Here is a 15,426-nt window from a genome sequence, read left to right on the forward strand (position 1 = left end):
TGCGCTCATGAAGAGCGCACCCGACGCGACTCCGTGAAAATATATTTAAAAATAATATAAGTTTATTACAAGTAGAAATATATTATTTTTATGAATACCTTAGATAATCACTTGCCCTAATATGTGCATTAAAGACACATACATATCATTTTAGAAAATAAAAACTTTCGCGGGAGTCACGCATTCAGAGCGCCCCAGCGCGTATATGACATCACGCGGGGCCCGCCATCACGCAAGTGTCGCGTACTGTAATGCGCATGTGTCACGAATAAGCAGAAGCAGGAGTCGCGTACCGGTCGCATACCAAACACGCACACCACATAATATTATACGTATATGATGTAACTGGAACACACACACCCGTCGTACACCGTGCGCGGATCCTTCATGACTTTTCCAAAATGGCGACTTTGGTACGCCCACCCGCCGTGTTAGGTACGCTTTCAGTGCGCGACTCCAAAAAAAAATACGAAAATAATAAAAATATATTAAAATAAAAAAATAAAACAAAATAATGATACTATATTTTAACTTTACATTTTTTAAATAAAAAAATGGCAATTTTCAGAAAAGTATATAATATTGTTTACTAAATAATATATTTACAAATAAACAGTTAAAAAACTCTAGAAATTCAGTACAAAAAACATAGGTATAACTACTATTACACTTAAAAATTAGTATTTGAAAAACCTTTGAAATTCACTGAAAAAAAGCATAGGTTTCAGAGACGTTATAGTTAGAAACTAGCATTTAAAAAACCTTTGAAATTCACTGAAAAAACTATAGGTTTCAGGCACGTTATAGTTAGAAATTAGCATTTAAAAACCATAGAAATTAACTGAAAAAAACATAGGTTTCATGGGCGTTATAGTTAGTTACACATTTCACTCGTACAAAATCATAGAAATTCCGGTGTTATAGTTAGTTCAGCTAACTATAACTCACACCCCCTCAATGCACTGCTGATGATGTCACATATTACTTCACTCATGACATGGTCAGTGACATCACTGATGACATCTCAAATGACATCACTGATGACATCACTGATGACATCATCAATGTGATAATTAGATGCATCTTTTCAAACCCTAATATAACCTTTGATACACCCACTCTAAATTATAGACTGCCATTCTCAAATCCATAGACACTCCAACACCAATAACTACTTATCCACTCATGGATTATTATGTTTACACACCCATCCACTCACTCTCCCGTACAGTCACTCATACTTATGGTCCCTCAGTACAGGACTATCATATACACTCATACACCTATATAGACACTCACACACTGCCACTCATCCATAGAGGTACTCACACACCTAGTCAGTCATGTATATAATTAATCACACTCCCATGCACTCACCTATACAGTTATACACACATCAGCTCACTTACTCAGACAAATACTAGCACATTCTTACGCTCTTTTACAATCACGGATACAAGCACACACTCATCCATACAGCTACTCTCATAATCACACACTCTCACTTATAGCCATTTATATACTCTAACACACATATACACTGCCTTTCACATATGTAGTTACTCACACGTGTACTACAGAGATACACATTTCCTCACTAACACACCAATACACACACTCACCCACCCATATAGTCCATCACAGATGTACTCTTGAAACCATGCACCTAGTGAATCACCCCCTCACACATCTATGCACAGAGTCACACACATCCCATCCACACAAACACTCAGGCACCCATACACATACTCAGACAACCAATCAATAACTCATATAGATACTCATGTAGCTATTCACAAACCCATGCAGCCACTTACACACTAACAGACAGAACGATACAGACATTCACACAGTTTACTCACTAACCCATGCATTCAGTAAGATACGTTTAATCACTCACTTATAGAGTCAGCCACATACCTACATCTATTCAGACACTTATACATCCACTTATTCTTCAATACGCCTTTCCCTATATATATTAAACATATTTAAACTTGTGACGTCATCAGCAGTGCATTGCGGGCATGTGAGTTATAGTTAGCTGAACTGACTATAACGCCAGAATTTCTATGGTTTTGTACGAGTGAAATGTCCAACTAACTATAACGCCCCTAAAACCTATGTTTTTTTCAGCTAATTTCTATGGTTTTTTAAATGCTAATTTCTAACTATAACGTGCCTGAAACCTATGGTTTTGTCAGTGAATATATATATATATATGCACAAAGACAACCCAGGCACAGACCTCAGCACGCTCAGCAAACAATCAGGACCGCATTGAATGGTGCAGAAAGCAGTGAAGATTTATTCAAGGAAAATCGCCACCAAATTATCAGGCTTAGTGCCTGCCATGACGCGTTTCGCTCACATCACGCGAGCTTGATCACATGACGCGTCTCGTGATTGGAAGACAGAATAAATAACAAAAATGGCAGAGAATGCTCAACTGCCCTTCAAAACAAGGTAAACACCATGAGAAAAAATAGAAAACAGACTATATACCAGCATTAGAGGCTTAAATTGCAAAGTATGGCAAGATTGCAAGTAATGGTTATTTATAATAAAAATAGAAATAGAAAATACATTCTAATATGCCCGGTTATATATATATATTTTAGTGTATTCACCGCATCCCCATAGCTGCCCTTTTCCAAATATTTCCAGGATGCAGGGGCTAAGAGCATACATCCTATAATGGTGGGCACAACATTTTCACTACAAGTTGCAGTAGTCAGCCCCATTGTTAGAATACCTCAGATCTGTATTTTGGATCCCCCTTACTGAAATTAGCCAACAGGAGAAAAAATTCTTACAGTCAATTTGATCTGAGTAGTTTTGTAATTTGTGAGTCACAGAGGTCAGCGGTACCAGTACAATGTATCTGCAGTGAACTAGCAGTTCACTCATCTCTAAAATGTAACCTCTTCATACCAAACATTAGCACCTTTCTAAATGCTATATTTTTATCCTACTGTCTACATTTACTCCAAAACATGACAAGCAGAAACCTTAAGTAAAAGTCTGCCTTCATTTCAAATTTGATGTAATTCCATTCAGTGGCGTCTCCTCCGCTAATGCGGAGGAGCGTTGTGCCACTGCTCTGCAAGCAGGGTAAAAAGGAAAACAAAAAGGATAATAACTAAGGGGTAACAGCCTTTACAACGAGGTTTTTACCTCGTTGTGGCTTTACCACGCATTTTTTAGCATGCATATTTTTACAGCGAATATGAATTTACAACTCATGCCAATACCACACATTTAAGGTAAGTTGGAGGGACCTCCACCCCAAACACATTGTTTTTAAATCTAAAAACAATGTGTGGTATTGGCATGTGTTGTAAATGCATATTTTTGTTAAAAACATGCGGGTTAAAAAATGCATGGTGAAGGCATGAGAAGTAATTACCAGCTCTTTACAGTCGTACAACCATAACTAGGGTTATTATCATTTTCGTATTCCTTCCTGCTCTGTTGCGGGTGGGTGGGCCAGGCTAGCCAGTGCAGGGTATGAGTGTAAACCACACTCTAAAGTGCGAATGCTGGTTTGATCGGACTCAGAGGGCCGGTCAAATAGTCAAGTGCACTTCGCATCTTCCCCAACAGGCTGCATTACACAGGTTGGTGAGGACCATGCAAAGCCTCCATGCCCCAGTCTAAGCGCTGACCCTCAGCACTCAGACCAATCACAAAGCTGCTTAAGGCAGCTTTGTGATTGGACAGGTGCTTCTTGGAGGCTGAGAGCTTCCTGTTGTGGTGAGGAGACAGAGCAGAGGCGGTGGCACTCGGCAGCATTCAGGTAAGAGAGTTTATTTTTATGTTTTCATTCACTTCTCTGCTCTCCCCCACTCCACCACCCGTGCTTAGTAGCAGCCATTACTGATTCCAAAGACTAATTCTTTGTATCAACAAGCAAAAAAGCCTACTGAAATTAAAATAGGAAATGCATCTGTTGCAACCCCCCCCCCCCCCCACCTTTGTGTGTACGAGTAGGGTTTCGGAAAGAAGAAATACAAAAGTAGTATGTAGCCATATGCTTTGGTATAAAATTCATGAAAACATTAATATTTTATGCCATAATAACAAAAAGTGTCATTGTGAAAATATGGGAGTAGGATTGGTGATACCTGAATATTTTGTGTAATGTGAATTAATCAGGCATCTGTTTTTCTCTTCTTTTAGAACATGAAGAGCATTTTGGAAAGGTACATCCCCAATTTCACAATATCCTAATATATGAGAAAGTGTTTTCTGAATATCTATTTTGTGTTATGGTGTGTGTGTGCTGCAGAACAGAAAGCGATGATTGTGTAGACTGAGTAATTTCCATAGCTCCTATTGTAAAGTACATATTTAAGCAGCATTTTAATCCTTGCCATCCTAGCATGTCTTTTATTCATTAATGTATGCATTTCAGTGCTTTTTGTCATTTTTCTAAAACACTTTTCGCTAATTTAAGATTAGCATATATTTAGGTAGTAGTTGTTGCCTACATGTTATGTTTTATGTTTTGTACGTCAGGATATATGTTGAGCTAAGAAATAATAATTAAAATTAAGTTAGCCAGGCGTTGTACCAATGTTTGGTGAGAGGTTTGTTACTTATAACTGAGATTCATAGGGACCTGTGAGAAACAGGTGGATACATGTCATATTCATGCGACAGTAGACATTCTGGCCATCTAACATTTTTTGTTAAAGTGTCAGAAGCTCTCCGTGTTCAGTCACACGTGTATCTGAATAACTCAGCTTTCCCCAAAACTGAATATTTTCCTGCCACCCTCAAGATAATGGAGAATGTTTTTTTTGCAAAGATTTGGGACTTGTTCTAAGAAGGATCTGCATCAGTCATTTCATCTTCTTTTCCAGATTTTTCCGATCTAGGTAAACCTTATGCTTGATTTTGAATAGGGTATAACCTGTCAATTAGCTTGGCAGTGCTGTTCTGTGCGAACTTGACCAGAGAACATGCCACACTAAAAGCACATTTTTTCAAACTCACAAAATAATTTTCTTATTAATTTATTGTTTTGGACTTTTTCCGTACTTAATTCTTCTGGGTTCTATAATTTTACTAGCATGCCACAATGAAAATCATTAAGTCCTACGCATATTTCTTGGTAAATCCATCCATCTTATCTCATGTAAATATTCTCTACTACCTTCACTTTCACTTTTCAGGTGCTCTGTAACTCCTGTCATACAGCCGATTTGTCAAATTGCCATGTTTCATTCACATCCCTTATTAAAGGACTCACCTGTATCTCGCATAGGACCCAAGCGCAGGCAGGAGGGTAAGTATCAAAGAAGATGAAGATGCAGTATGGCTGTGTAGGAAGGTGGTGGTATGTCCACTGGGTTGCGGATGACAGAGGTGGCAACTGAGTTATTGATGGCAGTTGGGGCCAGTGCACAATGCTGCACACTTGGAAGTCATTGTCCTTCACAAATTGAAACCCCTGTTTCTTTCAATCTTCTGAAATGAAGTAGACTATTCCAAGGTAGTAGTCACTGCAATCCTGCTTCCTCTTCCAGGTTAAGGGTTGCAAATATGGCTTAAAAGGCAACCAACAATGTATGTCCTTGCCTGGCAACTGAGCTTGTGAGTAGTTTTGTCCTGCAGCTCTCAGTTCACCACCGGCTCTCCCAACGAGTCCCCTATTTCTGTTTTTAGTTGTTTCTCTGGATCTTCCATTTTCCCTTCTTGGTTATCTTAATGTGTTGACTTTTTGGTTTCCTGTGGAAATCTGCTTAGAGATCTTTCTGTATCCTGATCTTACAAGCACATTTTGGAGCTCTGCTTTCAAGACTGTGAGTGTCATATATGCATTTATATTATTTGCATAATTCTAATGTTACAAATTGCTTTAGTAAACCTATAACAATGAACCTTTAATTCAGCACACAGATTGAGAATAATCCAGTGTTTCCATTCCCTCCCTGATGTTCTACTGCTTCCTAAACGTCTGGTCCTCTGCACTGGGTATTCTCTTCAACTAACCAATGGCATAATAGTTATTCTTTTCCACTGCAGCAGTATTAGGTTACAAAGCAGTAGAGAGGCTGTCTACTAGCATTTTTCACATAGATGGCTTGAAAACCTTAGTAGAGCTCAGATCCAATATTTATGTATGCTCCCAGTCACAGGGTTAGTAGTGAGTGTAGTAAGGCTGGTAAATTCAAGACCAAAAGTCAAATAAAGTCTACCATTTGCTTAGACAAATTAGTGAAAACAACAACACCATGTGTCCTGAGACATGGTGTACCACATTCATTCATCCATAAACAGGTATGCATCCCTGGGATGAATGGAAGGACTCACAATTGTGTGAACTCTGCTGGTGAGCATGTGGTCCAGGGACATGTTAAGATTCCTTCACACAGAGTGTTATGCTCATCTTCAAAGCCATTTTTAATTGCTGTTCTCCAGTCGCTGGCCAGTGGGCCTGAGATAGAAACAATTACAGTCTCTAGGCAGTCTCCTGCCAATGTGGAAACATGCCTTGCAAGTGTCAAAATTGTTGCAAAAAATATTGGCCAATCTTGGTCTGGTATGAGGGGCTCCTCAATAGAGCTTTCAGATAAAGGATGATGCTTTCAGAGGAAAAGGATGTAACTAGGAACACAAACCCAGAACCCAAAAGCCGGAAGAAAAAATACCTGAGTCACTACCCCAGTTGGGACCCAGGTATTGTTGATGATAGACAACCCCAAGCAAAGAAAACATCAAAGGCCAAGGACAGAGATGAGACTGAAAGAAACCGCAGCGACCTAAGCAGCTCTCATTCCCCTTCACTGTTGTCCCTGAGATTAGACTGGATGAGTATATAAAGAAGGCAGCTGCCAACACTTGCGTTCACAACAGGATGCACCTAATGGTCTTGCTCCAGCAGAGGATACAGTCGAAACAATCATTAGCATAGTGAGAAACTAGGATCAAATGTAATCAGATTTGTAACTGTCTCAATCATCATGAATACAATTACAGTCATTAGTAGAATCTTGAAGGATCACAACTGCCCATCTTAAGGAGCAAACTAAGGATTTGAAGGAGAAAAACAAAATAAAAAATCTCCTGAACAAAATGTAAAAACAAGAATTATTCTACAATGCTTGCTAAATCAACTTCTGCAAATAAATACACAATCCATATCTAACATTCTTCTGCAAAGTGTGCTATTGCAGATATAAAATTGCTTTCTGCATCATCCCCAACCACTGTGCACCAACCCACCTTCTTTCTGATCTTTGGATTCAGTAGTTCATCAGAAAATGTGTTGTCCACTCCAGTGAAACCTAGTTCCCTGATCCCAGCAACAAGATCACTGGATGAAATACATTTACTAAAATGTATATGGAATAACAGGGAAAAAGAACCACTGGACTATGTAGGAATGTATTACAAATTCAAATAGCTATTTGCTTAAGAAAAAATAATCTATGCCACAATTAAGGACAAGAAAATAAACATGACCCTTGTGGTTGACAATGTGCCCAAAAACATGAAAAAAAGTCCCATGGTGTGTAGGAGAGTAGGATCTGCCTGTTATGGTTACCCCCACTTTTTGCTGCTGTAACACTGTTTTTCGACTTTAGTCTGGCTGGGGCCCTGCTATTCAGGACCCCAGCCTAGCTGCTTCCTCTCTAAATTGATTCCATGTACTTTAGGTACACTCCAAATTGGAATCTGGGATACCCTTGTGAGTCCCTAGTATATGATATACTATGTACCCAGGGCATAGATACCCCAGAGGCCTACCAGGGGCTGAAGCATGTATCATGGCACCCCTGGAAAGCCCTCCAAAATGACTCCACAGGTCTGCTACTGCAGCATGGGTAAGGTGGTGCATGCACCCCTTACTGAAGTATAGGTTCACTATACCTCACCTATCACTGCACATAGACCTATCAGTCACCCCTATGGCAGTTCTTATCAATCCTGAAGGCAGGGTGCTTGGTTATATGTGAGAGGGTGCCCAGGCATGAGCTGAGTCCCTCTGCAGCCTTCGGGATCTATCCTCCGGGGTTGTCAGTGGTGCAGCCTGACCATATACTCTTAAGTGCATTATAACCCAATGGTAAATGCTACCTTTGGACTGGCTGCACAGAAACTTGTTGTGTTTGGTGTCAAACACCTTGGAAGCATACCCCCACACCATTAACTGGTGTGGAAGTATGATCCCACCCTTCTAGAGGGAGAGACATGTCAGCACCGTTATACCCGGTACCAACTTAAAAGACCTCTGGCATCACAAAATGGATGCTGCAGTCACAGACACGGGTCTGGCCACCTGCTGCTGACTGAAACCCCGGCAGGGGAGGCCTGGACAATAGGTTTCCTGTTACAGGGAGGTGTAACCACCTCCCAGACAGGCTGATGTGTATTGGGGCTGGGTGGGAGCACTCTCAGAGTGCTTTGAAGTCCTGCACTGGGGGCACATTTGGTGTACCTGTGCATAGTCCAGCTCAAACCGGTTAAGGGGCTATCAGCCCCTGCTCTGGTGTGAAACTGGATAAAGGAAATGGGTGTAGCCACTCCTCTTTCCAAACCCTCCCATAGGTAGGTCCCCTGAGTTAGTCCAACCCCTTTCTTAGGGATAAGTAAGGAACCCCTGGAAACAGGTCTTTAGATAGCCCTGGAAAAAACTCTGCAACTGAATCCTGGAACTTCGACGCTCTACTCAAGACTAGAGGACTGAAGAAATCTCCCTTGGGGTCAAGGAGTGACTCCCCTGCTTGGCAGGCACCAACAAAGCATTTTGCCAGTCTGCATCTCTGAAGCTGCTGCCGGACTCCGAAGTATCTGCAGTCCAGGAAGAGGATTTCCAGACTTCTCAGAGGTCGACCCGAGTCCCCAGCAAAGCTGAGACCCGCAGCCCTCGTGAGTAACGTGGAACCGGAACTCCTGGTCACTGTGCACATTTGCAAGTGCATTGACTTCTCGATGTCTCCCGAAGTCGTGCTTTGGGTTACTTGTAGCCCCCGCCCAAGCACCATCTGCACTGAAGATTGTGGGCCTACACTCTACGTGTGTTCCGTGAGCCTGCTTCTTGCATTTCCGCTTGAGGCTCCTTTGCGATCCCTGGTCCGTCGACTTGTTAGTCCCTGTGAAGGCAACTTTTGATTTTCCTTGGGCTTCCCTGGTTGCCCCAGACGTGCCCTGACTCCTCATCGCGTGGTGAGTCCCTCAGACCTTGCTGGTCTGCACCGAAGCATCTTTCTCCTTTCTGCGTGGGTTGCTGTTGCCAAGGCTTGTTGTGTTCAATACGGGCACCGACGCTGCAGCACTCGACATCCTTTGTGGGACAGTTTGAATCCAGCTCCTGGTCATTCTCGACGTCTCCTGGTCCTCGTGGCTGAATAGTCAATCTTCACCTTCTTCACCTGAAATCACCCGACATCGGTGGGCATTCGTCTAACGTGCCCCTGGTCACTGGCTAGTGACCCAGACTCTGTCCCCTCTGCTTTGAGGTTCTTCTCGACTTCGATCCAGGCTTGGATCTCTTCGGACACTTCGCATCTTCACGGCAGCAGCACTTCTTCGCCAGCTCCCATTGAAAACGACGGCGCGACCCGACATCATCTGACACCTATGCACCCGGCTTCCATGGGTGAGGTAACTCGAGTACTCCAGTGCTAGAAATTCCTAAGTTCCAAATAGTTTGGTCCTAGCTCATCTCTAAGTGTCCATAATCTTTAAAAATCTAACCGCGACTTTCCCCATAGAAGCTAACGGGAGCTCGCTGCTGTATTCTCACACTGCACACGGCCCCGTGGGTCCCCTGTGTCACTATCTTGGGTGGTTCCTCTGGGTCCCAGTGATTCTACAGGCTCTAGACCTTATGTCTAGTTAAGTCGTGGTTCTTATACCACTATTTTAGTATATGGCTTGGCTCGCCCCTAGGGCCTAACGTGTATTTGTGCTATTTTACAGTAATATTTGAAGTGTAACTTATGTGTTTGGACCACTAGCCTCATAAAGAGACTAGTAGGGAGTGTTTAGAAATAAATACATATATTTTATATATATACCTGGTTTGGTTGTCTTTCGTTTAGCCATTCAAGAGATTATAGACTGGTAAAACAAGGTGCCTCACATTCCTTCAAGACTTAGCCTGAAGGCTGCTCTCCATAGCTACCAGTTGGATAGCTTTCAATAAAGGTTGTCTTTAACCTATCATCAATAAGGGGTTGTTTGGACTGGTGCAAGGTACCCACTATAAATAGTGGACAGCATATACCAGGCCAACTTCTCACATGGTACCATGTGGAACAAAAGCATTTGAAGGGTTAATGAAATAGTGGGCAGGCCTTATTTGTGAGCTCTCAGGAACTAAGCTGTGTCAGTGAGAAAAATGTAGTACAGAGGAAGCAATCAACAGAGTCTATCATTTGCAGCTGTGGGCACAGTAACCTACTAATTATTCTGAGAACAAGTAAAATCTATTAGAAATTCAACTTAACAACAAAGCTATCCACATGAACTGAAAGACCTGTCATACCTACTGAGTAGTCTTTATGAGACAAGATGACAATTGGGAAATTATACTTTTATAAGTTGTAAATTGGCCATTACCCATTCATTAAACAACATAAAATACATGAAATAGTATATTTTCGTCTTGCTCATTGCTTTTTTCTTCTTTTCAAATTCCTGGCATATTTGCCCCTGTTGTATAGGCCTTTATAAGTTGTTTGCACTTTTGATGAAACCCAACCCATTGTTCATATTTTTTCTTTGTTCACAAAAGGCAGCTGTTGGAAAGTCTAAATAAAAACCTGAACATTTACTAATATATACCCTACAGTAGATGGCTCCTATGAGATAATTTGGAAGGGTTATCTTGCCTCCCATTACAGCCTATTTAATGATTAAAGTTGCCTGCATTAATCATTTCACATTGGAACTCTTCATTCTTCTAACAAGAGGAAATGCTCATACCACTTAGCATGCTTTAGCCCACTTTATTTACATATTTCAAGCAGCATACCCTGTCCTTTTGCTGAGCAGCTAAAGAAAGATTCTAAACCAATCAGCCTCCACTAAGTAACTCCATCCCTAACATTCCAGCCCCAAACAGTTCTGAACTACAGACATTTTATAATGCCATGAGTCCCTTTAGTCCTTGCACCAGGACCCATTTTAACCATCTTGTCAAGCCTGCCTTTCTTGGACCAGCCTCTAGTCCTTTCTCAAAATCTTGGCTGCATTGTTCTTCCCTCGATCCTACACCCTCCCATCTTTTGCCCAATCAGCTGAAAAGTTTGTCTCACTCTGCTTGTCCTTCAGCACCAACAATACAGAACAACACCACCATAACAATTAAACATCCACTCCCTAAGCCTCAACAACATGTACCAGGCTGAGCAGAGCCCATCAGTTCAGCGGCGATGGCAAAGGAAAGGGCACTAGCCACTGTATGTTTGCCTTCCTTTGTCACCACAAAAACTATTCCGAGGTGTAATTTCGGTGTCCTTCCCACCTAAAAACGTCTTACGGTCTTTCATCCATCCTTCCTGTGACCTTGTGAACACTTCCAAATACAGGTTATTTCCCTTCTCAGCAAGTGCACCAAATCATACCTGAACAAATGCGGGGACTCAAAAAGAATGCTCTATCACCCCAACCCTCTTGTTTACCAGAAATAAGTAATTTCTCTATTAGCTTCTTCCTGGTTCTATTTTCACAGCTTTGCATCCCTCTCTACCCTCTGAAGCAACAGCCTAGTCGAGAAAACATCAGTGGAGACCCAGCTAACCTTCAATGTTTCCATGTCCCGCTTCATGGACTTCCAAAAAGGCAATATTGAGGTGCTTGACCTACCAAGATTGAGGCCAGCTCGCCACACACCAACACCTCTCCCAGAACACCCCAAAACACCCACACCAAAGCATCTGAAAAAAGAACCACCTTCCACATCATTGGGTCATTTTACAACCAAATGTTCACTCTGTTATAGCCCACCAAAAATGCTTCCAAACCTACAAGTCATCCTTCACTCATCTGGATAAATGAATCCTGAGATGTGGTGCTACAGCCCCTGCATTGCAAAGCAATGCTTTTTCAAAACGGGTGCCCTATATATAAAATTCAAATGACCCAACGCTTTCTGCTCCAGTCACAGCTCACACTTCACCATTTGCAGCAGCTCCTAAATCAAACCACTTATCACCTCCAACTTGTGAATTGGAAGCCATGACACCATCACTATAGAGTCCAACTCAGTTTCCAAAAATGTCATTGTAGTTGCCAGCCTCTCTGTATTTTCAGCTGGCAGGGGCACGCCAGATCAGCTTGCGACCACTGCCAATGTCTTCATCAATCACGCACACTCTCCCGTTACTCCCGCTCTCCCTGCTAGCAAGAAATCTTCCAAGTAATAAAGACCCTGACCAGATGCTACGAATGAGCAAACTCTCATTCCAAGAGTCTGCTAAATCTTTCAAACAGTGTGCATGCAACTGAACATCCCATAGGCATGCCTTTGTCAACAAAGTAACCTCCCTGAATCTGTATTCATCATGAGTGGATATCATCTGGGTGAACTGACAGAAGGTGAAAAGCCAATTTATTATCAACCTTGCCCAGTTCAACACCCGCCCACACCTCCAACACAACTGAATTGGCAGTGTCTACACTGGTGTAGGCATTCAACACCCCTCCTGGTCAGTGACACCATTAACAGAACGCCTTTCAGGCCATAACAAATGATGTATCAGCCTCAACTCCCCCAGAGCTTTCTTTGGCTCCACCCCCAGTGGGGACACCAGCAAGTTCTTAACAGAGAACTCAGAAATGGCCCGTCATCCTACCCTGACGGATTTCTTTCCACAGCTTCTCCCGGAATAGGTCCTCCATCACTTTGTAGAACTTGGGATTGTGCGCTTATTGACCCACCTGAGGGCCCATGTTAGGTATGCGAAAACAAAAATGCTCCCACAAAAAAAGCAGCCATATTTCATCATCAGGATATGTCTTCAACCACAGCAGCATAATCTCCGGTTTAACAAGAGTATTTACCCTTTTTCGACACTCCTTTGCCATCCCCTTGTCCTGATCCACTGAGGACAGGTTGCTTACTGCTTTGTACTACAGCAGGGGGTACTTTCTGCCACACTTGGAATATCCATGGCAAAGCATGCAAGGGTACCTATAAAAGGTTCCCTTGTTAGAATTATATCAAGCCCAAGTGGAGAGCTGCTTGTCTGTTGCCCCCCCTGCTCCAGCTGGGGTGACTTTGAAATGGCTGGTAAGGAACAGGCAGCCTTGTCACGATATGTGCCATTTGTGCAGGTCTCGTAGGTGTCATGTACCGCAGCCAAAGCTCCAGGTCAATATCCCCCCATGATCATGTCAGTGTGATGCTTTAGTTTGCCTTGAACTGCTTGTCATATATTAACCATGCCAAGCCCTAAAACTGATGCTGGTTATCAGAGTGACATCCATGTACTTCTATAAGGCCACACTCTGCTCAGGGCCTTATCATAGAAGATACTAGCAAAAATGGTGTACGCCACAATCCTGGTGTCAATGTTAGTGGGCGCTATCCCTCTAATAGCTATCTCCCTTTCCTCTTCTTTTTAGCCTTCTTTGCTCACTGGCGCCCTATGCAGCAATTTAAGCAAATCGATGGGGTCATTTTCCCGAATCTTATCCTTTGTCATCTGCACCAAATGACCCACAATGGTTCACCTATGCCCATGTATAGCAATACCATATCACTCCCCTATGCAGATGTTGCCGCCCCCACAGAGTTCTCTGCTGGGGTGTCCCTCACTGTGCAATTCACCTTCTGCCCGACTGGTATTGCATCAGAACCTTTGCTCCCCCCCTTGCTAAACAAACTGCTGCAGCCTGTACTGCACTCTACCCCACTGTTGATCCATGTCCCTGCAGTGCCTTACAGTTTCTCCCAGCACTCATGACTTGATTTCCTGCCATGTCCCTGCAGTGGCTTACAGTTTCTCCCTGCACTCATGACTTGATTTCCTGCTTTCCCTTTCAGCTGTGCTACCAAAAGCACTTCCACATATCCCACCATACTTTCTGCATCCTCTCTATTTCCTTGAGCCACCGGAACACCTGGGTCTCCGATAGCCCTGACCGCTTCTTACTGGCAGACATACTCACACGACTCCACCCAGTCATCATTATACTCACTTCCTGCACATTCTTCATGGGGTTGCTTCTGTCTTATCTTCTTCTTTGCTTGCCACCTTCCCAATGCCATGCATGTCTCCCGCTCTGATGTCCAACATTCCCTCCTGGGCTAACTTCCCCACTGTCCTCCCCCTCCACCAGCTCCACTTCTGGACAATGGCTATTGCTGTTAAGCTCATCCCAGGTCAGTGCCCAAAACCTATCTCCCTGAGTGGGAGGGCCCTATCCCCCTTTGCCACATCTCCACCACAACCCTTGTTAGGCACTGCCAGCTCCTGCTCCATGATCCTTATCACCACCGACCTTGGAGAAGCCCTTCACCACCTGTACAGACTTATTGGCCTGTTCGTCACCTCCAGCACTTCTAGTGCCACCCACACCACTTATTGCCCTATCCGCCACCTCTTACTGCCACAGACCCTTTCTAAATTCCAAATTATTGTTCAAGAACCCAAGGACACCACTCCTGAGGAGTGAACCTGCAACAGGGCATCTACCCAATCCTTAAAAACTCCTTTCCATAGAAAACTGTCTGGGAGGCCTCTCAAGCTTCTCTGGTACCCCTACCCTGCCATTGTACCACGTAGGCTGTCGCCAACCACCTGCACCTTCCCTGGGCCCTCCTGTTCCCGGTTTCTGATGAGTCTCTGGAAGAAGTGGCGCCATAAAGTCCTCCACACCCTGCCCCCTGCTCGGCCTGAACGCTGGCTATAATGAGTCCTAGCCCTTGAGGGTCATAGCAGCAGCACCCGCACATTTCTTGTCCACCAGTGCGCGGATCTACTATGACATGGACTTCTGTCAGTACCCTCTTACTGGTGTACCCTTCTCGCTCGGCTCCCCAGACACCTCCAATCCAAGGGGGGGTACGCACTGGGGTTCCTCACACTGACTGTGAGTGATGTTCTCAAATTCTTGCCCCGGCCGTGACCCGAACAAGCGCCGTCTAGGTTTGCTCCACCAACTTTCGCTGTCCAAACCCTGCCTCCTCCAGAACTCCTTGTCCAATATCTGTATGCCCCAGTACTGGTACCACTGTTCTTCTGACAAGCACCTGAGAAGGTGTAATAAAAGAGCCACACTTGTGGTTTGGCACCCTATGATGACTTCCGACTACCACCATTTTAACTGACCTTAATATGTTATTTTGCCCTAGCCTTAATGTAGGATGGTCCTGCATATGCCTGCTTCTCTTCTGTCCTGTAATCTTGCTGTCTTTCAGTGGGAGCTCTCACGGACTGGAACAGTCTTGCCAAGAGCAGAGCA

General features: G+C 43.4%; 1 protein-coding gene across 1 annotated transcript in view; it reads left to right on the forward strand.

The window, feature by feature from the left end:
* LOC146856924 (E3 ubiquitin-protein ligase TRIM39-like) overlaps positions 1-15,426 on the forward strand; it is a 243,182-nt gene that overhangs the window by 92,257 nt on the left and 135,499 nt on the right. The window contains exon 4 of the mRNA XM_085647006.1: positions 4,183-4,205. Coding sequence (XP_085503132.1) covers positions 4,183-4,205 — 23 coding nt within the window. The remainder of the gene's footprint in view (positions 1-4,182; positions 4,206-15,426) is intronic.

Source organism: Triturus cristatus, chromosome 3_2 (assembly GCF_964204655.1).
Source record: "Triturus cristatus chromosome 3_2, aTriCri1.1, whole genome shotgun sequence".
Taxonomy (NCBI): Eukaryota; Metazoa; Chordata; class Amphibia; order Caudata; family Salamandridae; genus Triturus; species Triturus cristatus.